Below are 23,775 nucleotides of genomic sequence, written 5' to 3'. Positions count from 1 at the left end.
TAAGCATTTTACCTGTATTAACTCATTTTTATCCTTCATAATAAATAGGTTTAACACTCCTTTGTTGCAGATGAGTAAAGTGATGCACAAAGGCTAACTTGGCCAGGGTCACAGAACTAGTCAGAGGCAGAATCAGAATTTGAACCTAGGTAGTTTGGAGTTCCTGCTTTTAACTACGCTTCAAAACGCCGAATGGTTGGCAGCACGAGTATCCGGTTCCTCTATGAGCATAAAAATAAGTTTATCCGCTTAAAATACTGGGGAGATTGAAAAAATAAACACATTTTGTTTCAGCTAGTGGTGGCTGTAACACTGTTAGTTACAAGTCGGCAATATTCTCAATTCTTGTCAACTTCTCAAGCCTACCAGATTTCACCTTCAGCCTGCAATAACCCCACCTCACCGTCTCAAAGTTTCCTCCCCTCCCTCCTCTCCTCTTACGCCCGTTTATTCCAGCGTTTCTCCACTGAAAATGATACAAGCTCTGCTTCTGCAGCTTTCTACTGGCTAAATCTCAACTTCCTCATTTGTAAAATAACAATACCCGTCCAGTCTATCCCGCTAAAACGGAGGAAAGGGTGAAATGTGAAAGCCCTCTACTGATATTAACTTCTATCCTTGACCGTTATTTTCTTGTCCTTTTCTTCCCTACACTTCATGATAAAAGCAATAGACTTTCCCGTTCAGAAACTCGCCTCCTTAAACTCACTTGCTTCTCCTAGCCAGCTCCGCGGGTGCCAACCTCGCTTTGAGCTTGCGCACTAGCGACGGCAGTAGCCTTGGCTTTCCCACCTTCAGCCGCCGAGCTTTGATGACGTAAATTTCCTGCGCGTCCGAGCGAGCCGAGACGCGTGAAGAGGACCAAGTTCACTTTTCCCTGCGGATTCCGGTGCTAGTGTGGCCTGTGCTCCTACAGCATGAAGGAGACGCCACTTTCAAACTGCGAGCGCCGTTTCCTACTCCGCGCCATCGAAGAGAAGAAGGTAAATGGCCCCGGGGAACTTCGCGGTGCGTGGATGCTCTGGTCGCCCGGCCGCTCCTAGCCTTTCGGCTTAGACGCGCAGAGCTGGCCTTCGCAGGCCCAGGGAGCCCCTGGAATGAACCGCCGGTGCGTTCCCCCAATCCCTAAGGCTCTCCCCGCCCCCTCCAGTTCAGTTGAAGGCTGGAGTTACCCCAGCGACTATTAGTGCCGGGGCACGTAGTTTCCACTCTCCTATGGGGAGTGGTTAGTATCCCACGTTTCTCCCAAATGTTAGGCCGTGGCATAAAGTAGCTGCTCAGTAAATACATTTGTTGAAATAATAAACGAATGAATGTTGTGCTTACAGCGGCTGGATGGCAGACAAACCTATGATTATAGGAACATCAAGATAACGTTTGGAACAGATTATGGATGCTGTATTGTGGAACTTGGGAAAACAAGGTAACAAAGGATTCAAATTATTTAAAAGCTCCAATAGGGAGAAGTTTAAAAGAACCTTATTGTTTGTTGTTTACAAAGCAGCTAAGAAGTGTGGACAGACTTCTTTGTTTCGTTGCCAAGATAAATATATTTTCTTTAATGCAAGAGTTTTTGGGTTTTATAGTTACATTTAAATTTTTAATCATATATTAAAAAAAATTTTTTTTAATGTTTTTCAATTTTGAGAGACAGAGAGACAGAATGTGAGCGGGGGAGGGGCAGAGAGGGGGAGAGAATCAGAAGCAGGCTCCAGGCTCTGAGCTGTCAGCAGCACAAAGCCCAATACGGGGCTGGAACTCAGGAACTGTGAGTTCATGACCTGAGCCGAAGTCGGACACTTAACAACTGAGCCACCCAGGCACCCCAGTCATATTTTTTGTCACATGAGTGTCACATGGTTTTCTGATCTTTTCAAGTCATATATACAGCCAGCAGTAATTGCCCTGAGTTTGTAGTCCTACTTTTCTCATTTTCCTGACACGAGAATTAGGTTTTTAATACTCGTTTGGAAGCTGTGAGGATATTGGTCAGATGTTAGCCAGATAATGCCATATGAAAACTAAGAAATCTCAAGTTTTCATGCCATCTTGTTCAACAGATATTTGTTTTAGAAAAGAGAAGTAAAGATCATTGATCAAAAAAATAAGATGTTTTTTCTTGTTATTTTGGGGGGTATGCCAATATGTTCATTTTCTGTATATACTCTATTATACTTTATACATAATTTCAACTTCTAATAACATACTGAGTATGTTATCACTCAGAGTAAGATTTAAACTTAATTGATACCTGTTTTAGGTTTTATTGTTAATTGGAAAGGAGATATATTTAGTTAACAGATTTGTACTTTATCTTTGCAGAGTTCTTGGACAGGTTTCCTGTGAACTTGTTTCTCCAAAACTCAATAGGGCAACAGAAGGTATTCTTTTTTTTAACCTTGAACTCTCTCAGATGGCTGCCCCAGCTTTTGAACCTGGCAGGTATTTAAATCTTCTTTTAAAGCTGCTTTAGCCAGATGAGAACCTAACAGCAAGCTATTGTTTTAATATCTGGTGTTATATTTCATGACTTTATCCCATTCCTATTTTCATAGGCAGTCAGATCTCTTGGTGAAGTTGAATAGACTCTTGGAAAGATGTCTAAGAAATTCGAAGTGTATAGACACTGAATCTCTCTGTGTTGTTGCTGGTGAAAAGGTGGGGAATATGCCCAAAATTATTAATCTTAGTTGACTATTGTTGCTTCATGGATTCCTATATCTATACTCTTATTCTCAGCTTCTGTTAATTTAGTTTTATACTGATTCACTTCACTTCAAATGTCCCCGAGTGCTACCCATAGAACTTCATATCGTCTCTCTGAAGGGACAATAAACATTGGTGAAAGCATCAACTTGGATGTGTGTAAAAATGTCTCATTCAAAGAACTTGTGGTTTTTCATATATTCTGATTTATTTTCTTATGTTCTTTAAGTGACTTGATAGAAGCAGGTAATGTGTTCCTTTTTCATGAATGAAGAACTGAAGAACAGATTAAATCCTTTTGTATAGGTTTATTGACATAAAGGGTTACATAGGAGGCAGTGGTAGGCGGACACTGGAAATAATACTCTCAATAAATTGTGCTGCATAATGATTTTAGAACTTTATTCTTGATTAGGGTATTTTGACTATCTTTTTGACTATCTTTGAATAGGATTCTTCCTATTTGGATGACTTGTAGTGTTATTAAAATATTAAATATTTTTGACAACATTAAAATATTGTCAAGAAAACCTAAGAGTTTGAGGTTTTAAAGTTAGGAGACACAGTAAAAACATTTAGGCTTGGGGGTGGGGAGATCTTAGTTTTAATTGTATAATGGTTCTATTTATTTAGAGTATATATTTTACTGTTGTCAGAGGACTCAGAAAAGTGAACAATTGGTATGTCAGATGTTGGCTAGGCTTAACATTTTTTAAGTATTTTTTTATTGATAGGAGTAACTGCATGTTTTAACAGCAAGAGAAAAATTTGCACACAATGTTACTTTTCCTTATATATAACCACTGGTTGTGATCAGTTAGGGTTTTTGTTTTAAATTCACATTCAGGTTTGGCAGATACGTGTGGACCTACATTTATTAAATCACGATGGGAATATTATTGATGCTGCCAGCATTGCTGCGATTGTAGCCTTGTGTCACTTCCGAAGACCTGATGTCTCTGTCCAAGGAGATGAAGTAACACTGGTAAGCTTCCATGATTTGAGCTAGGCTTATTCCTGTCATTGAATGAATATCCTTGAGGTGCAGGCAACTTATTAGTGAATTCTTACTATAGATGGTAATTAGGGATGTCCTAAAATTGATGAGGCCCAAATGATATATGGTTGAACTTGTCCTTGAAATCTCTTAAATCTCTTGTATTAAAGTGTCAGTAAAAGCACACCCTATCTTCGTTTCTAGAATAAAACCAGATGACTTTTTCTCGGGATTGAGCATTAGATGAAGTAGTTGGCTTAGGGACCATGTGTGTGAAAAACCCATGATTCTCAGCACACTGAGATACTTGTGCTTGTTACTCTGGCAAAAGTCCTTCAGAAACAACTGGAAGGCTTATTAAAACATATGCTAAGCTCTACCCTCAGAAAAGGGGAGGGGTAGGATCTACAAATTTGTACTTCTAACAAAGGTCCCAAGTGATACTAATGCTGCCAGTGTAAGGGCTACATTTTGAAAACTGTTAACTTTTACTATTTCCGTTGCCTTTCTCTTTTTTGCTCGATATGTCAAGTTCAGTTTCTATGAATTCATGCTGGAATGATAAAGGTACAGTGTGGATAGTTTGAGTCTTGAAGTTGTGAAAGTAAATATCACATGCCTAAATTTCTGAGCAGTCATTCATGTGCTGCTTTTAGGCATCAGACTAGAGGAGACTCTTTAAAGATTTAGAAGTAGAGACAAAGGTTTCTTAACAATAGAGACATGTTCCCTGAGATAAGGGAATTGGTATAAGAAAGTAAAGTAGAAAGATTAAAAAGTACTGTAGAGTTATTGCTGGTGGTAAAGTAGAGTGGAACAGCCACATTGGAAAAGATTGGCAGTTTCTTTTTTTTTTTTTTAATTTTTTTTTTTTTTAACGTTTATTTATTTTTGAGACAGAGAGAAACACAGCATGAATGGGGGAGGGGCAGAGAGAGAGGGAGACACAGAATCGGAAACAGGCTCCAGGCTCCGAGCCATCAGCCCAGAGCCTGACGCTGGGCTCGAACTCCCGGACCGCGAGATCGTGACCTGGCTGAAGTCGGACGCTTAACCGACTGCGCCACCCAGGCGCCCCAATTGGCAGTTTCTTAAAAACAAGTGTCAACCTATACAGCCCAGCAATTCCATACCTAGGAATCTACTCAGGAGGAATGATAATACGTTTTTAGTAAAAGACTTTCACGTGAATGTTCATGGTAGCGTTATTCGTAATAGCCCCAAATCAGAAACAATCCAAATGTTTATGCACTGATAAGTCTAAAAACAAAATGTGGTGTCCATGCAGTATCCATACAGTGGAATACGATTCAGTAAAAAGAACCAGACTGTTGATATGTACTACAAGATGGATGAAACATGCTAACTTCAGAGGAAACTGATGTAAAAGACAAAATTACTTGATTCCACCTAGATGGAAAGCTTGGGGCTGGGAGTAGGAGTGAGAAGTGACTGCAGACAGGCCCAAGGAGATTTGGGAGGTAATGGACAGGTTAAAAAACTGGACTGTGGTGATGTTACATAACTATAAGTTTACTATAAAGTGAGTAGATATATACTTAAAATGAGTGGATTTTATGGTACTTATGCCTCAATAAATTTTTTTTGTTTTGTTTTTGCATAAAGTTTTAAGGAACGAGGGGCAAAGTCAAACATAATTGTAAACGAGTTATTTAAGTACTGAGGATTAAAGGGATTTCATTTTTTATTTTAATATTTGATGTGCCAGATATTTTTTATATGTTTATCATTTAGTGACTAATTATTAAACTTCTATTTCCAAACAGTATACACCTGAAGAGCGTGATCCTGTACCGCTGAGCATCCACCACATGCCCATTTGTGTCAGTTTTGCTTTCTTCCAGCAAGGGTAAGTCTCATTCTTATCGTGGACTGAAATTATAAATGCAGCTAGGACTTTTCTGTTCCGTTCAAATGTGCTATGGACAAATGAACAAATACCTCCTCTAATATTAAAGCACCTTGTAGGTTTTTTTTTTCTTCTTTGTAAGGGCATTAGTTGACAAGGAGCCTTTTCAATAGAATTGACAACACTTTTCATAGGATACTTAAAAATTTACTGCAGCATGGTGGTGCTAGAGATGTACAGGTGTTAGGAGAGTTGTGTGCTAGGCCGTAAGTAGGGAAAATGGGGTGAGAATTACCGTGGATTAAGGGAAGACAGAGGACTTTGGAGCATGTTAGAGGAGCATATTAGATGGAGTGGTTATAGCAGCAAGTCATAGGGGGAATGTTTCACAAATGGGGGAAAAAAATCTAGTTTTCTTCATTTCTCTAGTAGTTTCTTCACAACTCACTGCTAATTCTTCCTACAACAGAAAAACTGGAGTTGTAGGTCCATGTAATGGCACCTTTAAATGAAAGCTTGAGCCTTAAATCTCTCCAGAAACAAAGGGAGATATATAAGTAAGGTATTTGAATAATTTTATGAATAAAACTAGAGAAAAGCTTTCAACTTTTACTCATTGTAGTGTAGAATTTCATTAGCAGGAAAATAGACTGTCCAGTAGAAATACAACATGAGCCGTATATCTAATTTTAAATTTTCCAGTAGCCACATTAAAAGTAAAAGGAAACAGGGTTGCCTGGGTAGCTTAGTCGGTTAAGTGTCCGACTTTGGCTCAGGTTGTGATCTTGCCGTTAGTGAGTTCGAGCCCTGCATCAGGTTCTGTGCTGACAACTCAGAGCTTGGAGCCTGCTTCAGATTTTGTGTCTCCCTCTCAGTTCTCCACCTGCCCCCTGTCCCCCCCACTTGCACTCAGTCTGTCTTTCTCTCAAAAATAAACATTAAAAAAAGAGAAGAAACAGGTAAAATTTTTATATATATTTTACTTATATCGAAAATATTAATATATAATATCTTAAAAATTATTCGTGAGATGTTTTACATTCTTTTAGCTCTACTAAGTCTTTGAAATCCAATATTTTTCACTCATGTACATCTCAGTTTGGACTAGCTGCATTTCAAAGGCTCAATAGCCACATGTCACTAGAGACCAACATTACACAGTGAGGAAATAGTATTTTTTTAAAGAGACATTAGCAGAACCTGGAAAAACTTCAGAGTATAGGATACCAGGGAGCCTTTAAAATTAACCAAATTAATGTTATCTAAGTTTTTATTAATGAGCCACAAGTCATTTCATCAAAGTGATAGCATTAGGTTTAGAATATATATTATTTAAATAAAACCAATATGAACTTAAGTGGTTTTACTCTAATAGTTACTGATACTCACTCACCATTCATTTTGTCCATTAAAAAGTGGAATTCTCATCTCATTTCATTAAAGTGACTCAAATCCACAGGCTCAGACCTTCACTGTGTTAAACTTTATTAATGCTATCTTTTAAAAATGTTCATTATCTTAAAATTGACAGGCATTCAGCCTCAGATTTGCTTAGGTCTATTTAACGTTCATTTCAGTACATATTTATTGGTGGATCCCAATGAACGAGAAGAACGTGTAATGGATGGCTTGCTGGTGATTGCCATGAACAAGCATCGAGAGATTTGTACTATCCAATCCAGTGGTGGGATAATGCTGCTGAAAGATCAAGTTAGTGCTTTGATTAATGTTTTATTAATAGGTCTTGGGGCACCTGGGTGGCTCAGTCGGTTAAGCATCTGACTCTTGATTTCGGCTCAGGTCATGGTCTTGTGGTTCATGAGCCTGCTTGGATTCTCTCTTCCTCTCTCTCTTTGTCCCTCCCCCATTCTCCATCTCTTTCTCTCAAAATAAATAGACTTAAAAATTAAAAAAAAAAAAAAAAAAAGAACAGGTCTCTTCTTCTTAGAAGCTTTTTCTTGTTTAACTAAAATCCATCAAGGATGTTTTCAATGTTTGATTCTAGGGTATGTTAGAATCTGGTTTCAATATTATCATTATGTTCCTTTGACTGCTGGCTGCAAGGGATCCTCCTTTCTTCCTTCCTGCTCCATTTATGGCCATCCAGAGTCTAGCCCTTCTATGCAGAGGAACATTTTTTTCCTTCCAGTGAGGAAAGAGATTCATATCCCTATTCAAAAAAAAAGTGTCCAAAAAGTAGAAATTAGGTAAAAAAGATAGTTTTACTCTCAGAAGTTGGGTACAATAAGCAGTAGTTCTCAAATATGGCTACATATCAGATTCACATGGAGGCTTTTAGAAGATAGATCAACATATAGCATATAGCACAGGTGGGGCAGAGGCTGCTTTGTTGGAATTCCAGTTCTGCCTTATACTAACTGATCTTTTACAAATGATTTAATATCTTTGTGCCTTGGCTTTATCTGTAAAATAGGGAATATTGACACCTTGTTAAAAAAGAATGCAGTAAGTACACATGGATATATTGCACTGTGTAGCATTTCTTAAGTATGCTGTAAATGTTAGTTTCTATTACCATTATTAAGATCATTACCAGATCCCTATTTCCAGAGATTCTAATCCATTAGGTCCCTGAGGTCTTGGAATCTCTGCTTTATAGAAGTTTTCCTGGGGACACTGTAGCCATGACTTGAACTAGTGCTTTGTGGATCACTCACTCACACAGCAAGGTAGTTAGTGCATCCCTGAGTATATAATGTATGTCTGTGGCCTTTTCAGTGGTATCTTTTACACCATCAGGGAAGTTTTTGGTCTCTTTTCTTAATATGATAATCCTTCAGATATTTTAAAACAATGCTTACATTTTGCATTAATTTGTGTTTACATTGTATTTTCATATTTGAAAAGGTCAGGCTTATAAAGGTAGAAAAACTGTTCTCATATGCATAGTTTTGTTAGAGAAAGCTATGTAGTTTGGTGTCTTTAAATAACAGAATTCACTTTTATAAATAGGTATTGAGATGTAGTAAAATAGCTGGTGTGAAAGTACTGGAAATTACAGAGCTAATACAGAAGGCTTTGGAGAATGACCAGAAAGTTAGGTAAGTTTAATTTTTTTAGAACTAAACGTTCTAATCTACTATTTTTAATAGATTTTTCCATTAAGGACTTTTCTTGCACAAGGGTAACCATGTAATTTTCACACTCCATCGTCCATTATTTGTTAATCTAATTTGAATATACATACTACTTAATATTTTTTGAAAGTTGATGGAACTGTTATATTGTATTCCAATTTAAACATAATCTGTATTGAGAAGCCACAGAATATTTTTCTATAAAAAATGAACATTTTTTTCAGAAAAAAGAATCTAGTAGCCCAAATTAACAGAAGGAACACAAACTGGGGTTGATTACCATCTCTGTTTCCTACTAAGCAAGATCTGTAACTTATCACTTCAATATTCTATAATATGGGAGGTAATACCTATTTGGCTAATACCTATTTGGTAGAACTGGTTTGAAGATTCGAGAACAATATGCTTTTAAGCACTTAGCATTTGCCTGGCACATGGTTCAGTAAATGGTAATTATAGTAACTTTTTTATTTCTCTTGATAAGCATAATAAATTGGTGAGGTTAAGTTAGTCAAATAGCTTTTTTCTAATTTTTCTCCATCAAAAGGATAAAATGGTTAACTTTTCCCTTCCTGTTTTCTCTTCCCTCTCTCATTCCCCCCTTTTCACTTCTCTTCACCCCCAAATACAAAAAAAAAAAAACAAAAAAAACACCCACATAGGAAAGAAGGTGGCAAGTTTGGCTTTGCAGAGTCTATAGCAAGCCAAAGAATCACAGCATTTAAAATGGAAAAGGCCCCTATTGATACCTCTGATGTGGAAGAGAAAGCAGAAGAAATTATTGCGGAAGCTGAACCTCCTTCAGAAGTGTATCTTTATTGGGTGGTTTTTTCAGGAACAGAATTCATATCACTTTTGGCGTCATTAGGTATATGGGAAGGTGTGCATACTGAAGTTTGTTTTCTGAAACACTGCTTTGTTAGAGAAAGCATTTAAGATACAAGACAGTGATTAGTTATATTAAGCCCTTGGTGTAACATCCACCTCTTTAGCTATCCTACAAAAACAAGAAATCTTCTATCTTAACGAATTCGCACCATTTTATTTTCCTTTGGAAAATGTTTTTCATTTATTTTGAGAGACAGAGGAAGCAGACGAGGAGCGAGAGAGAGAATCCCAAGCAGGCTCCACACTGTCAGCACAGACCCCTATATGGGGCTTGAACTCATGAACCAAGATTATGACCTGATCATGACCTGAGCCGAAGAGTCGGACACTTAACTGAGTCACCCAGGTGCCCCTGGAAAATTGTTCTTTAATCTCAATGGCATGGTCAAGCATTTTATATACTATAAACATTGTTCTTGGAAATTATTTATTCATCCAGTTGCCAAATTTATGACTACAACTGTTAAAAGCCAGTATGTCTTGGTGTTTCTAACCATTGTTTCCATAAAGTCTTATCTGTGTTACATGTTTTTTTTCTTTATTGGTCAGCCATCCCGTAGCGTAGCTATTAGTAAAATTTTTACATACAAACTTGAGGAACACTTCAGTCTTGAAACCTTTATTCTCATCTTTCTTAACACTGCATCAAATAGCCGTAAAGTTTTCTTAACTTGTTACGTGTTTCTAAACCTGTGCTTTGGACTCCTGGAACTGCCCAAATTGGAGAGGGAATAGAAAACTCCTGGGGCGATCTTGAAGACTCTGAGAAGGAAGAGGATGATGAAGGTGGCAGTGATGAAGCTATCATTCTTGATAGTATAAAAATGGACACTAGAGAAGTCTCCAATATTGGAAGTCAAGGTAGGTAACACTTTATTTACGGCTTTTAAGTAATACATGTGAATCTTCCTATTGTAGGGATCTTATTTTTGTATTAGCAGTTCTTTTTTTAAAGGGGGTAAATATTTTGTGATTTAAATTTCAGTTAAGCTGTTGATGCTAAACTACTATATTACTCCAGTTCTTTTCTAAAACAATGTGCTTATCTTTGTGGAGTAGTGGTATTCTGGTATGTAGTGGCATTTTTAATAATTTTTTTCTTTTGTATGTATATCTGAGCCAGTTTTAAAGGGAGGCTTTTCTTAAAGATTTCATTACTACATGCTGTTTTTCCTTTGTAGTTTCTAGACTCAAACATAAAAAGCCCATATCATAACATCTGTTAGAGTAGTACTTTCCAAATAGAACTTTCTGTAATGTTAGGAATGTTCTATATGTACACTGTTCAATAAATATAATAGCCACTAGCCACATGCAGACACTGAGCATTTGAACTGTGGTTTGTGACACAAGAATTTTAAATTTTAATTTTAGTTAAAATTAAATAGCCGTATATGGCTATTGTATCAGAGCGGTATTAGAACATACAAAACTCTAGAATTACCTGGAATACTATAGAACTGAAGAAAATTGTTTTTAACCTGTGGTTATTTTTACTGTTAGGAAAGCCAGTTTCTTGCTTGGCCCATAATAATTGCGAATTTTTTTTTTTCTTAATGTAGTAAAAACAAATCATACAAGTTTGGATGTAGGAAGTAGGCTGGCAGAGAACTAAAGGGTGCATTTACTAAATCTGGCTGAAAAAAATAGTGAAGGGGATACTGTTTATATATATAATATGCATAGCTGCCTACTGTCAAGGAATGAAATTATTGCCTATAAACATTGCTAAGAGCCTGCTAGGGTTTTTATAAGGAAAAAAAATCCCCATTGATTGGGACCCTTAGGTTTTTATTTACTGTATTTTTACACCAATATAAGCTGCTTGAATGCAGGGACTGTGAATGAATCATTAGAATTTCATGTTATTGCATGTAGATCAGCCACGCTTTTAAATGCTGCATAGAATTGTAGGTTTGACAATAACTAGGTTGGCCTAATCATTCCCTTATGGATAAATGTTACCACTTTCTGTTATAGTGCTCCAGTAGGCATCCTTGCATATGCCTCTTTATATATTTGTGAAATATTTTTCTAAGATTAATAAGGTTAGTGCTAAACATTCAGTTGCTGCTTTGAAGAATAGTATTTTCAACTGAATATATCAAAGAGGACCTAAGATAATTGGGAGGATAAAGCAGGTAAAGCCTTTCTCCTTGTGGAACACAAGAAGGTAATTGAAAACTCAAAGACTTGATATGCCAACTGGGAAAAGGGTTAATTCACATTTTATATATATCGTTCATTAACTAAGGCTTAGGAGAAAAACTGGTCAAAGATAAAGAATACAAACGGCCAGTAACATTATTTCATAGGCAACCCTAGCAGTAACAAAGGAAATAAATTCAAGGCAAAAGGGGATGTTTTCTGACTACTGTATTAGGCAATATTAAAAATGTCACCATTGGCAAGTGTGAATAGGAAGATGGCTTCTTCATATACTTATTTCTTGGGGTATAAATTGGAACAGTATTTTTGCAGAATTTAGCAAAATATCTTTTGGAATGTGTATGCCTTTTGACCCAATAATTCTGCTTCTAGGTATTTTCCTTCCAGTGTTGTTTCTAATAGAAAGTTATATAGATTTTTTTCTCCTATTATGACATGTATGAAATGTAATTATATTGAACACATATAATTGTCATGTAATTACAGAATTTTTAGGAAATAAAGTAATGTTATTTTTCAGAGCTCCAAGGAATTACTTAAGGAAAAGAACCAAGTAGTTCTGTAAGCCTCCACTCAGAGTAGTTTGGGATATTTGTACAGAAATAGAATATTAGAACTGCTGACCTAAACCCATGTGGAAAATTTCCAAGAGATTATTTATATTGTTTCCTTAACATTTTCTTAAGATGCCCCCATAGTACTCTCAGACAGTGAAGAAGAAGAAATGATCATTTTAGAACCAGACAAGAATCCAAAGAAAATAAGGTAACAAGTTTCTGATTTATTTCAAGTGTATACACATACTCAAGACTTTTCTGGTTTTATTCTCATCTTATCCTACTATAAACAGACACCCCCTTTTTAATTTGAAATCCAGCTGTTCTTTCTGTGGTTTCTTCAAACTGAGATTTAAAAACATTAGGACCTAATTCTATAAAACTGGATTACTTTTAAAGTAATACTGCATTTTATTCTCATAGTTGGCAAGTGTTCTATATTCTACTGGAAGAAATAAGGCCTCCTATTTTGGAAAAAATGAGGCCTCCTATTTTGGTAATCCAAAATTAACGAGCAAAATATTATGAGTGTGGCAAACCACCCATGGTATCAGCTTGTAGTGCTAATACTGTTAGTAAACTGTTAATTTATTTTATTCACAGAACACAAACCATCAGTGCAAAACAAGAAAAAGCACCAAGTAAAAAGCCAGTGAAAAAGAGAAAAAAGAAGAGAGCTGCTAATTGAAGCTCACATAGTTGTATATTTGTGTATATAACTATTAAAAGGATATTTATTCAGTGCTAATAACTTTGGGTATTTTTCTCTTCACAAATCCATTATAAAATCTAGTCAATTCCATAATAGTTTTTTACATTATGCTTTAAAATAAACCTTTTGGACAACTTAACAGGTTTTAAATAACTGTCACTTCATTAAAGTGTAAAAGTTGATGAGGAATGAAAAAGCATTTTCATAGTGTGTACAAAGAGCTGAAAGATTCTCAGGATCATCACAACAGATAAATAAGCACAGATTTATTCCAGATATGCTTGGATTATGCGCAAGTCACCAAATTGATCCAGTGGCTTAGGAAAGTGGATGCTCAAACTTTTATCCGTTTTCCTACACAAGAGAAGCCTTCCCAGTCCCCTTCTGTAGTAAATGAAATTAATTTTTCTGAGTGATACTGTAGTCAAATCAAATTTGACTTACAAAACCAAATTTTCTAAATCCATTTATTCTTATTCTTATTGTGCTGACAGCTGGCATCATTAATACTTTAAACCACTTAAAATTAGCCAAATATCTCAGATAGTTACATGTACAAAAGATATACAAATTAAAACCATTTAAAAAGTAATAGATACCATAATTTGTACTTGACCCTAACTTCTGTATTCAGAAATGATTGTAAAGATTAAAACCTTAGAAAAAACTGTACACCATATACTTGGAGTGATTTACATCTTAGAAAGCAAAGGCAGTCTTTCACTGTTACACATTTAGTGTCTCTGGTGGGTTGAGGAGAGAAACACCATGATACCTGGAAGTAGGGAAAAAAAAAAAACTGTAAATATTCATTGGGTAAAGGGGCTCATGGAATGATACATATACTAGGAACTCAAAATTGCTGTTTGTATGCTGATTGAGTTAATGGTTATACAATCATTGTCTGGTCCACAAAACATGCACGCATACCCGTTCCTCTCCCCTCTTTTCCCTCAAATGCAGGACAGAAAGGGTAACTACAGCATACTCAGAACACCTGGCCTGCTAAGAGAACAGTTTCTTAGGGAGGCTGTGTCTGTTTTGTGAATCCTTTGATAAAGTTAAAATGTCAGGCGTCCCAGAATCATGCAAGCTTCTTTAGTATCATGTTAATTCTTACTTTGAACTTTTATACTTTTCCCTTATTGACTGTTGTGCGTGCTGTGGTGCTCTGAGGTAGGTCTGGTGAAGGTCCATGAGGCAAGGCTTAAGACTTTCCAAGGTATATCCAGTCTTTTGAACTAAAGATTCAGGCTGCAGAGAAGTGGGTAGAGAAGCACTGAGTTTTGTTTTTAGGAACAGACACCAAACACAATGAGTTAGTAGTTGGCATTAAGCTGGAGTTTTGTTAAGTTTCAGGGCTAACACCTCCAGCTAAGAAATCTAGTTTTCTCAAGTCATTATTCCATCTTTTATGCTGACTTTGGTCAATTTTTACTACTTTCCCTGCCAGCAGCAGGTCTTATGGCCTGATCCTTTAAGCACACCTTTCAAATCCAAGTAATAACTAAGCTTTCTACCTAACAAACATACATTACTAAACAGGTAAGACACTTTAAACAGTGCAGAGTTTTTGAAGTTTTTCCAGGTTAGTACCTCTAGTCCACCATCTCTTGTATAGGACAATTATCTGACTTAACTGACACAAATATTTAAGTTGCAAGGCAGAAGTGTGAAGACATCGAAATACATACCCAGCTTTGTCCTGTGACTGTGTAGAGTGCTAAATGAAAGGCTGCTGCAGCAATAACTGATGGCAAATACTTTAGGTATGGGTCAGCATCTATCAAACTTAATTCTCCCAAAAACTGCAATGAAAATGTAAATATACTTTATGATCACAAGAGCTCTAGAATTCAAACCTCAAATCCTTGCCTTCTGTCCTAATATTTTCCTGTTTTGAAGACTGGCTCTATGGCAACCATAGGAAAAAAAAATTGTCACAGCCCTTATCCATTATCTTAGTGTTTTGCTCCATCTTCATTCATCCTGTATTTTTTCCTCTTTTAATAATTTTTAAAACTCTTCTGGCTACCGTTTCCCAAGACTCAATCCTCATTCCACTACTCCTAGTTACTTTCCCAGTTCATGTTACCTTTCACCAATGGTGGGTTCTCTTTACACTATAGCATTAATTTGTCCCCTAAATACTAAATCCCTTGACCAAAGCTATGTAATTAAACTGTGTGACCTAAGAATCTTCATTCAACAAAATGAAAAGAACTTACCATTGCTAAACTTTCAACTTTGCAGTTGGCAGACTGCTGATGCAGAAAGTATTGGGTAAGAAACTGATTTACTGTTGGTGCAGCTAGGTCAAAAGCAAGCACTTTCAAAACTAGATGCTCCATTCTCAGGACTTGTTTCTTGGTATAGGTATCATCTGTAATGTACACAAACTCTGCTACTTCTGGGGGGTATATTTCTTCAAACTTTCTACAATGAAAGAAGTTTTAAGTAATCAGTCTTTCCAAAAGAGAAGCAAGCTGTTTATCTAATTCTGAAGTCCCTTTAGCAGAATACATGGAATGAGTCCCAAACCTACACTCCACCAGTTGCCTGTTTCCACTGATTTTGACCATTACCAGCAGAGACTAGATAGATGCTAACTGAAAGACCCAAATCAATACAGGACTCATGGGATATCTGTCCCAATGCAGTCAAATAAGAGGCCTAAGAGTTCCCAAGATGGTAACAATGCCAGAGTTCAAGTAAATGAAAATTTAGGAAATTCTTAGAAAAATAAACATTTTTAGTTTTTAAATTTAATTTCCATGTCTTAAGAAGATATGATTTTATGCCAGAAAGCACTTTTTGATGGAAGGAACCACACTTTTTTAAATTTGGTAATCTAGTCCAAGTGTATTAAAAAGTAGCCAGTCTCCATCTTTAAGGTACCCTGGAATCTAGATCTGGGAAAATTAATATCCTCAACTAGTTTCCACACTGTTTCATGCTGCTACCCCTAAAGTAGTTTCCAACTCTGCCTTGTGTATATTAAAATGTCAGTGTTAAAAATCACAACCTCTTCCTTACACAGAAAGGTACCAATCACTTAATCCAACAAACCAAGTTGGACTTACGAGGCTAACAGCATAGCAGCAGTGCCCACAAGCTGAAGTTTTCCTCTCAACACAGACATCGATGAAAGGAACCTATCAATGTAGTTCACAGCCAAATGCAGGGTCTCATTCTGTAGTTTATATTCTTCTCCTACTTCAACTAACCAGTCCACAAGGATAGCCCTCATACTGTTAGTGATGTCTGGCTGTTTCTTCATGTAACCCACTTTAGGCTTACATTTAACCTGTTGAGAAAGTTACTTAGTATAATGTTAAAATTACAATTAGATTATTCTACCATTAACAAAGATGCCACATACCAGAAACATCAGTATAACATTAGACTAATTCACCACCAGTTAAGGAACTTAAAAACATCCTCTCAGTTTCATTTTGCTACAATGAGTAAAACCGTATAAAAATTGGATTCAGAGAGCTGTTACCTCCATTTCCCTAAGGTATGTGTGAATGTCCTCATGGTAGTCTGGGACTTCATTGACACTCATTGGCTTTTCATCGTCTAATACGATTGATATGTCCATAGTATGTGGTGACTCTGGGAGAATACAGAAGTATGATTAAGTTCATTGTTTAATTTTCTAATTAATTTAATAGCCAAAACTGCCCTTGTAAGGAGTCCCATATGAAAGCATTTATTTCATCCAACTAAAAAGGGCTGTTCATGAAAAAGTACAAAGAATAGTTCACTGTGGTAGTACTTCTCTCCACTTTTAATCAATAAGAAAAAATACTAATAGGCCACTAAAAGGAAAATGAGTTTGAAGATCAAGTACTATGTTAATATTCATATTGCATGAGAAATAAGAGCAGGTGGCACAGTGATTCTGTTAGGACTGAGTTAAGTGATTCTGTTAGGACTGAGTTAAAATCCAAAGAAGTCTGGAGATATTATGTAGTATTTATCCTGAGAGTTTGCAGACCCCAAAGTCTGACATATTCAAAGTACAATCTAGGCAATAACTAAGAAGCAGTGCTTCTATGAGTGTATGAATGAGAAAATGAGGTTTGTTACAAGCAGTTCAAACAAATTAACACTACAATCAACAAGTGATTCATGTCTGTAACTTTAAATTATCTTTTAAGGCAAAGAATATCATTAATTATTCTTTTCACTTCAGGGTTCACTTTGAGGTTAAAATTTGTGGCAAATTTTAAATAAAAATACAAACATTACTTTATTTCCAAAGGATTTTCCTGCGATTTCTAGACCACTTCTCACAGTAGAACTAGAGACTAAACTTAATGAGTTGCCCAGTGACTCAGCAGACCTATGGTAAAGAAGTTGCATAAACTGTTGGCAGAGCTGTCTTTATAGCAGCTACTTTTATTTTTATGTGGTTAAGTGCAAAGCCATGGTTCAATGCTTGACTTACAGTAGAATAATGTCCCTCTCTGGTATCAGACTGGATTTACAGAAACAAAATTTTAAAGCTATAACAGACGGGTGCCTGGGTGGGTCAGTTAGTTAAGCATCCGACTTCAGTTCAGGTTATGATCTCGCCAATCGTTCAAGCCCTGCATCAGGCTCTGTGCTGACAGCTCAGAGCCTGAGGCTGCTTCAGAGTCTCCCCCTCTCTGCCCCTTCCCTGCTCACACTGTCTCTCTCTCTCTCAAAAATAAATGTTACCTTAAAGCTGTAAGAGATGTTAGATATCACAATATTGAAAGCTGCATCCTTTTCAAATACTCTGAGTGGTATGTACAAAGTGAGTCTTATGAATACAACTGAAATCTATTCTCTGGAAGCAAGCAAACATTTCCAGGGTCAGACTAAAGTGTTTCAGATCTAATTAAATTGATGTGATTGGCAGTATACGGGAAGGGAGGAATACCCAATTAGGATTTATAGATCACTAGGTCAACATATTAGCTGTGAAATCTGAGACGAGTCACACACTTTCTAAATTTTGTTACATTAAACCAAGTTCATAAATGTGCTAAGGATCAAGTAAGAAAATGTCTTAAAGTACAAAATAGCATTAATGCAGCCTATTTTTTAGTTTTTTTAAAGAATGAGATTATTATTATTTTTTATTTTAGAGTGCGGGAGTGAGCTGGGGAGAGGGGCAGAAAGGATCTCAAGCAGGCTCCGTGCTCAGCAGGGAGCCCGGTGTGGGACTTGATCCCACAACCCTGGGATCATGGCCTGAGCTGAAATCAAGGGTCAAAAGTTCAATCCAGTGAGCCAACCAGGCTCCCCCAGTGTATTTAATAATTACGATTACATTGATTTGATACAGATGTTCTTTAAAACTTACCAAAACTACCATCCATTGGATAATCAAGAGGTACCAGTGGTTTTCTTGGTCCAGATAAAGTAATGGCTGAATTAAAAGCCAGGACATTTTCATGTTCTGTTTTTTTAGATTCAGCTGGCCTCTTTTGAGTCTCTTCTTCTGCTTCATCCACATGAATGGTAAATGCAGGCTGTTTACTGTTTGCTTTCCAGGGAGGAACAGTGACATGCTCATCATTTATAGGAAGATCCTTAAGAGGTGCAACCTAAAAAGAAATAAATATTTGGCTTTGAGCCTGTTGAATGGAGTTTTGGTTTCTTCCCCTTATGGGTCTCAGTGTCTGCTTTTTACTCCCAAATACTCAGGAAATTAAACTGGGGCAAAGTCCATGCGGTAAAGTTTGAGTGGCTGAAGAAAGGGATGTTCAAATTCGTTACAGGCATTCCTACATAAGTTATAAAAAGAGTCACACTAAGTGGAAGATACAAAACTAATCAAGGCCACAAGATGGGTGGAGGGGCAGGCTGAGAAATGACAAGTTTAGGAGAGCCGGCAAAGAGGTGTCGGTTCACTACTTTCGCCCAAGGGTGGAGCAACCGAGCAAATGCGGCAAAATGGCGGAATTTACTAAAAGCAAAGTACTTTTTACACCCTTTCTTAAAGTTGAGGTAATCTTAACCATATGGAGAGGGGAAGGAGGTCCAGATACTAGGGCAGGGCCTGGCGTTTAAAGCGTCGAGAAAAGCGCGGACACACGTAGGACTTGATTAGGGTTTGGTTTGACCCCCATTATCTATAGAAAAACATCCCCAATAAACAGCAGACAGGCAACATAACACAGCTGGCGAAGAGAGCAATGGGGGAGAAGCTATTAAGTGGCATCCCACACGCCAGAAAACTAGGGATCAAGGTGACTCAAGACCCAGGACTCCCTTTAAAAAAGCTCGGAAGATGCTTTTTTGCCATGCTCCTCGGCCTGCTAAACCTCGTGCAAAACTCCCGCTCGGCCCACCCTCCTGCAGATACCGCTCATCTCTTTACCCGTCGTGTCTTGGGCCTCTGCTGCGGTGCTGGAATGCGCGGATTCCCAGCCTTGAGTACGGCCAGCCCGGCACGAGTGCGGGGCTGCTGGGTGGGCGCCACCTTCTCAGGGTTGATGTTCTCCTGGTCCTCTTGGAGCTCCGTATGCTGCAATGCTAGCAGCGCCGAGCCCGCCTCGCGGGACGCAGGCCCCGGCGCGGAGCTGCCCAACATCACTGCTCCCGGGGTCGCGGCGGAATCAGCCTGGGGCGCCTGGCGGCGTGTACTCCGTCCCGCCGACCCCAACAAGAAACGCTCCAGCCGTAGCAATCCGCCGCAGCCCGGGCCAGCCTGCCCGCTTGAGATCACGGAGTTCCAAATAAGTTGAGAAAGGCGTAGGCAGGAACTGCCGGGCGTGGAGGGCTAAAGACGCCCCCGAGATGTCGCGAGCAGCCCGCCGGAGCGGCGGCTGTTCATGCAGTTCAAGTATCCCGCGACTATTGAAATGAGCCAATGGAAAGGGCCGACGCCCGTGACGTCACTCTGGGCGACACAGTCGCAGGCGAATGAAGGCGGCCGCGAAGGCCACGGAACAGAGGCGGAGAAACGCCGAACGGCGGCGGGAGGGAAAACGCCTGCGCCGAGCGAAGAGGCGGGTCCTGAGTTTCTGGTGACTTTAAACTGGGCCACTAGGTGATCCCTGGGCTCTGGGCTAGGGCTGCCTCTTGGATAAACTGAGTTAAACTTAAGCAGTTATTAGTGAGCCACCCCAGTCGTTAGCTGTGGAACCTTCAGTTAGCCTGCCTGGTTTCCCAAAGTCTAAAATCTGACCCAGCCACTTACTGGCCTGGTAGTCGTGGACCAGTTATTTAATGTCTCTGATCCTCAGTTTTCTTATCTTTTAATTGGGAGTAATGTCTACCTGTCATACGGCTCTCATGATTATATAATGAGCATAAATCATTTACCCGCTGCTAACGTAATAACTGACACTCAAGTGGTAGACTATAATATCTTACCATTTAGGTGTTTCTTCAGTCATGCTTTTTAATTTACCTAATGAAGACGCAATTAAGTAAGCTGCCACTTTGAACTGTTGATATCTAATAATAAATATATATATATGATACTCATCATATATACATATGATACATCATATATGATACATATATATGATACCATATATATAACATATATATAAAAAAATAGTAATGGTCTACAAGAAATTCAACTAGACAGTCACTGATTTTGATGAATATTTTGCCAAGCTGTGGCAGCCAACAAAAAGCACCAGTGAAATTCTAGTGACCTAGATATAATTATTTGTTCCATTTAGAAATGAAGGTTAAATATAATAAAAATATGACCTTATTAAAAGAAAACTTTCAGTGATATGTGACTTTAACAAATTTTCAAATTTAATATACCAGGCTCACATATAATAAATATAATGGTATATGATTAAGAAGCATTACTGTTTTCTGACAAATTCATGAATGTGCCCTTCTTGAAAACATAAGAATAGCTTATCTCCATCATAATCTTTATGCCATTTTAAAACAACCTTTAAATACAATATTTCCCTGAATATGACAAAATGTAAATTAAGATTAATGAATAAAACTCCTGTATTCTGTAACCTTAAAGTCATATTTCTCTCCATATATGATAAAAAGGTAATCAGTGGATCCTAGTACAGGAAAATCTAAGGAGCCATCACCATTTCTGCACTATTCACACATAGTACATTTGTACAGCTCTACTGGTTACAGGACATCAAATTAAGATCCCTTCAATCTGTGCAAGCTCTGCTCATTTCCCTGGCCACTATTTATAGCACTGGGGCAACTCAAGCATTTCACAAACTGAGCATGGGTCATAAAAACATTACCTAGCAAAAGTGAAATCAGTTGCAAATCAATCTCAACTCCTAGAAAAAATAACTGGTAAGTTACTTCCACTAGTTAACAACGTTTACAGTAACCAGGACACATGCCAGGCAACAGAACTTGAAATCTGGTCCCAGTTTTACAAATAACAGCATGTCCTCTTTATCACTTAACCTCACAGAGAATTGGTTTTCTTATAGACTGACAAAATAATATGTATTGTGAAGATCAGATGAAGTAATGTATGTAAATACATTTTGAAAACTTTAAAGGAATTTATACATGTGTGTAGCTTGTTATATATTTGAATAGATTTTTATTTTCCAAATATTTCTCAATTTAAAAGTTAAAACATCCACTTGCAAAAAATTCATTAACGTCCCTTATAATCATTCCACTTGTTTTAAAATAAAAATTCCTTTATTTTTAAAAAGCTCCATTTCTCAAAATAGAAGCACTACTAAAAGAAGTCACATCTTAAATATTTTTAGATGATATTAAAAAGCATTTGAAATGAAAGTGTGTACAGTTAGCATGTCCTGTATTTCTGTTTTAACATACTTTGTTTAAAAAGACAACTCTAGAACTTTACCTTGTTTATATATTTCATGCAGCCTCAAAGAAAGCAATCAATGTATTTTGATCATAACTGTCCAGAATCTCCAGTAAAAGAGGTACTTTGGTTTTTACATTGGTGCCTTTGAACTTGAACTTATCTATGAAAAGATCGGTGATCATGCCTATAAAGAAAAATGTTAATTTCCTATCATTGATTAGTACTAATTTCTAACACAGTACTTAATGAAAGTAAGTTATTACTTGAAATTCTCTAAGCACTCATAATTGTATTATTTAATATACAAGGCTAAAGGGATTGATACTATAAACAATATTTATTTGGGGGATTTTCTTTTTAAAGTTTATTTTGAGAGAGAGATAGCCAACAAGGAAGCAGAGGAGGGGCAGAGAGAGGGAGAGACAGAATCCCAAACATGCTCCATGCTGTCAGTGCAGAGCCTAATTGTCAGTGGGGCTCTAATTCATGAACTGTGATTGTGACCCGAGCCAAAATCAAGAGTCAGACGCTTAACCCCTGAGCCCATCCAAGTGCCCTTATTTGGGGGTACTTTAAGGCAAGTTTCAAAACATAAATCATTTGGCTAATAATCCTCTTAACAACTGGTTAAAAGCTACTGAATTCAGATAATTAACTCTTGGCCAGTTCTGAATTGCTTTTGGTATATATAACATCACAAGTGGTTTATTTTTCCCACCAAGCTGGCCATTTTGAGATAGTGTAGACAGATTCTGTTTTTAACAGCTGTATTTGAAATAAAACATTCCATCAACATATTGACCATTCTTGGGATTTATCCAAGACATGTTTCAGAATTTTTTATATTTTAGAAAGATAATAAAAGGAACATACCATATATGGCATAATATCCAAGGGGAATAAGTGGCAACATCTGATAACAAAACAGAATAGTGTTTCTGCAACAAAATATGTGGATAAATATTCACATTAAGTGGAATAAAAATGGGGGCACCTGGGTGGCGCAGTCGGTTAAGCGTCGGACTTCAGCCAGGTCACGATCTCACGGTCTGTGAGTTCGAGCCCCGCGTCAGGCTCTGGGCTGATGGCTCAGAGCCTGGAGCCTGTTTCCGATTCTGTGTCTCCCTCTCTCTCTGCCCCTCCCCCGTTCATGTTCTGCCTCTCTCTGTCCCAAAAATAAAGATAAACGTGGAAAAAAAAATGACTATAAATAACCCCATGCCAGTTTAAGTAAGGTTTGTCATTAAATTATTAATTCAGAGCGAGTCAAATTTGCTACCAAATGATTTATGAAACAAGCTTTAGTTTTCAAAGCTTTCTGGATTCTGGAACTGGTGGTAAGAGATGGTTTTCTGTACCACTCATCTTCATGTGTTTGCCATATTGTAAATATTAAGATATTAGATATTGTTATAGTTTGTGAGCAAGTCCCAGGGTAAAAAATAAATTCATTAGACAGGCTTAAGATCAGTGTGGATAGATGATACCAATTGACTCTAAAAGATTTGGCATAGCGCAAACAGCATGCAGTTTGGGGTGAGGAAGTTCTGATGCAGGCTTTGCCACTACGAATGTGACAACAAATTCTTTAGTCTCAGATTTCAATATAAGAAAATGTAAAAAATGAAGATAACACCATCTATCTTGCAGAGTTGTTGTAAGGATTAAATATCCCACCTGATTAATAATGATGTTATAAATCAATAGGTGTGCTATACACATAGGTCTTATATAAAGATTGCAAAATAAAAGAAGTTTTCCTTAAGCTGTTCCATTCTTCCTCTTTCTCTCCTTTCCTTCACATCTCCCTCTTGCTCTCACTGTTTTTCAAGACAATTTGTGAAACATCCAACATGTCACCACCAAAGCAAAAAGAGTTTTGAACTATAAATTTATAGCACAACGTATCATTTATTACATTTTGCCAAAAAAATACTAAATGCTGCATTTTGATATTTCATAGTATCAACAAAACCTGAAAATTATTTGTGTG

The 23,775-nt window shown here is 37.3% G+C and overlaps 3 protein-coding genes and 1 long non-coding RNA gene across 8 annotated transcripts in view; 1 reads left to right on the top strand and 3 right to left on the bottom strand.

Moving 5' to 3' along the window:
- LOC109498995 overlaps positions 1-819 on the bottom strand; it is a 38,281-nt gene extending 37,462 nt beyond the window's left edge. For both annotated transcript variants that reach the window (XR_006596807.1, XR_006596808.1), the window contains exon 1: positions 710-819. This is a non-coding gene — a long non-coding RNA (uncharacterized LOC109498995). The remainder of the gene's footprint in view (positions 1-709) is intronic.
- EXOSC9 (exosome component 9) lies at positions 816-18,620 on the top strand. Of its 2 annotated transcripts, none has more exons than XM_045055918.1 (12): positions 816-983; positions 1,329-1,423; positions 2,323-2,442; positions 2,556-2,658; positions 3,554-3,691; positions 5,491-5,573; positions 7,151-7,283; positions 8,547-8,635; positions 9,334-9,480; positions 10,239-10,420; positions 12,415-12,493; positions 18,530-18,620. In XM_045055918.1, exons 1-12 carry the CDS (start codon positions 918-920, stop codon positions 18,540-18,542), a joined length of 1,248 nt encoding a protein of 415 aa, XP_044911853.1. In that variant the 5' UTR covers positions 816-917; the 3' UTR covers positions 18,543-18,620. The 2 variants fall into 2 exon arrangements, with proteins under 2 accessions (XP_044911853.1, XP_044911852.1); XM_045055917.1 differs by lacking the exon at positions 18,530-18,620 and adding an exon at positions 12,889-13,036.
- Positions 12,490-20,037, bottom strand: CCNA2 (cyclin A2). The gene is made up of 8 exons (XM_003985035.6): positions 19,359-20,037; positions 18,339-18,582; positions 16,503-16,615; positions 16,081-16,304; positions 15,226-15,433; positions 14,692-14,805; positions 14,118-14,251; positions 12,490-13,772 (listed from the first exon to the last, which is right to left on the bottom strand). Exons 1-8 carry the CDS (start codon positions 19,569-19,571, stop codon positions 13,724-13,726), a joined length of 1,299 nt encoding a protein of 432 aa, XP_003985084.1. The 5' UTR covers positions 19,572-20,037; the 3' UTR covers positions 12,490-13,723.
- Positions 20,038-20,733: 696 nt separating this feature from the next.
- BBS7 (Bardet-Biedl syndrome 7) overlaps positions 20,734-23,775 on the bottom strand; it is a 36,710-nt gene continuing 33,668 nt past the window's right edge. For all 3 annotated transcript variants that reach the window (XM_006930881.5, XM_045055916.1, XM_003985033.6), the window contains one exon: positions 20,734-21,966. In XM_006930881.5, the coding sequence (XP_006930943.2) occupies positions 21,833-21,966 (134 nt within the window). In that variant the 3' untranslated portion in view covers positions 20,734-21,832. The remainder of the gene's footprint in view (positions 21,967-23,775) is intronic.

This window comes from Felis catus, chromosome B1 (assembly GCF_018350175.1).
Source record: "Felis catus isolate Fca126 chromosome B1, F.catus_Fca126_mat1.0, whole genome shotgun sequence".
In the NCBI taxonomy this organism is placed as follows: Eukaryota; Metazoa; Chordata; class Mammalia; order Carnivora; family Felidae; genus Felis; species Felis catus.
The sequence above is the reverse complement of the archived record's forward strand: the minus strand, read 5'-3'. Positions and strand labels throughout refer to the sequence as shown.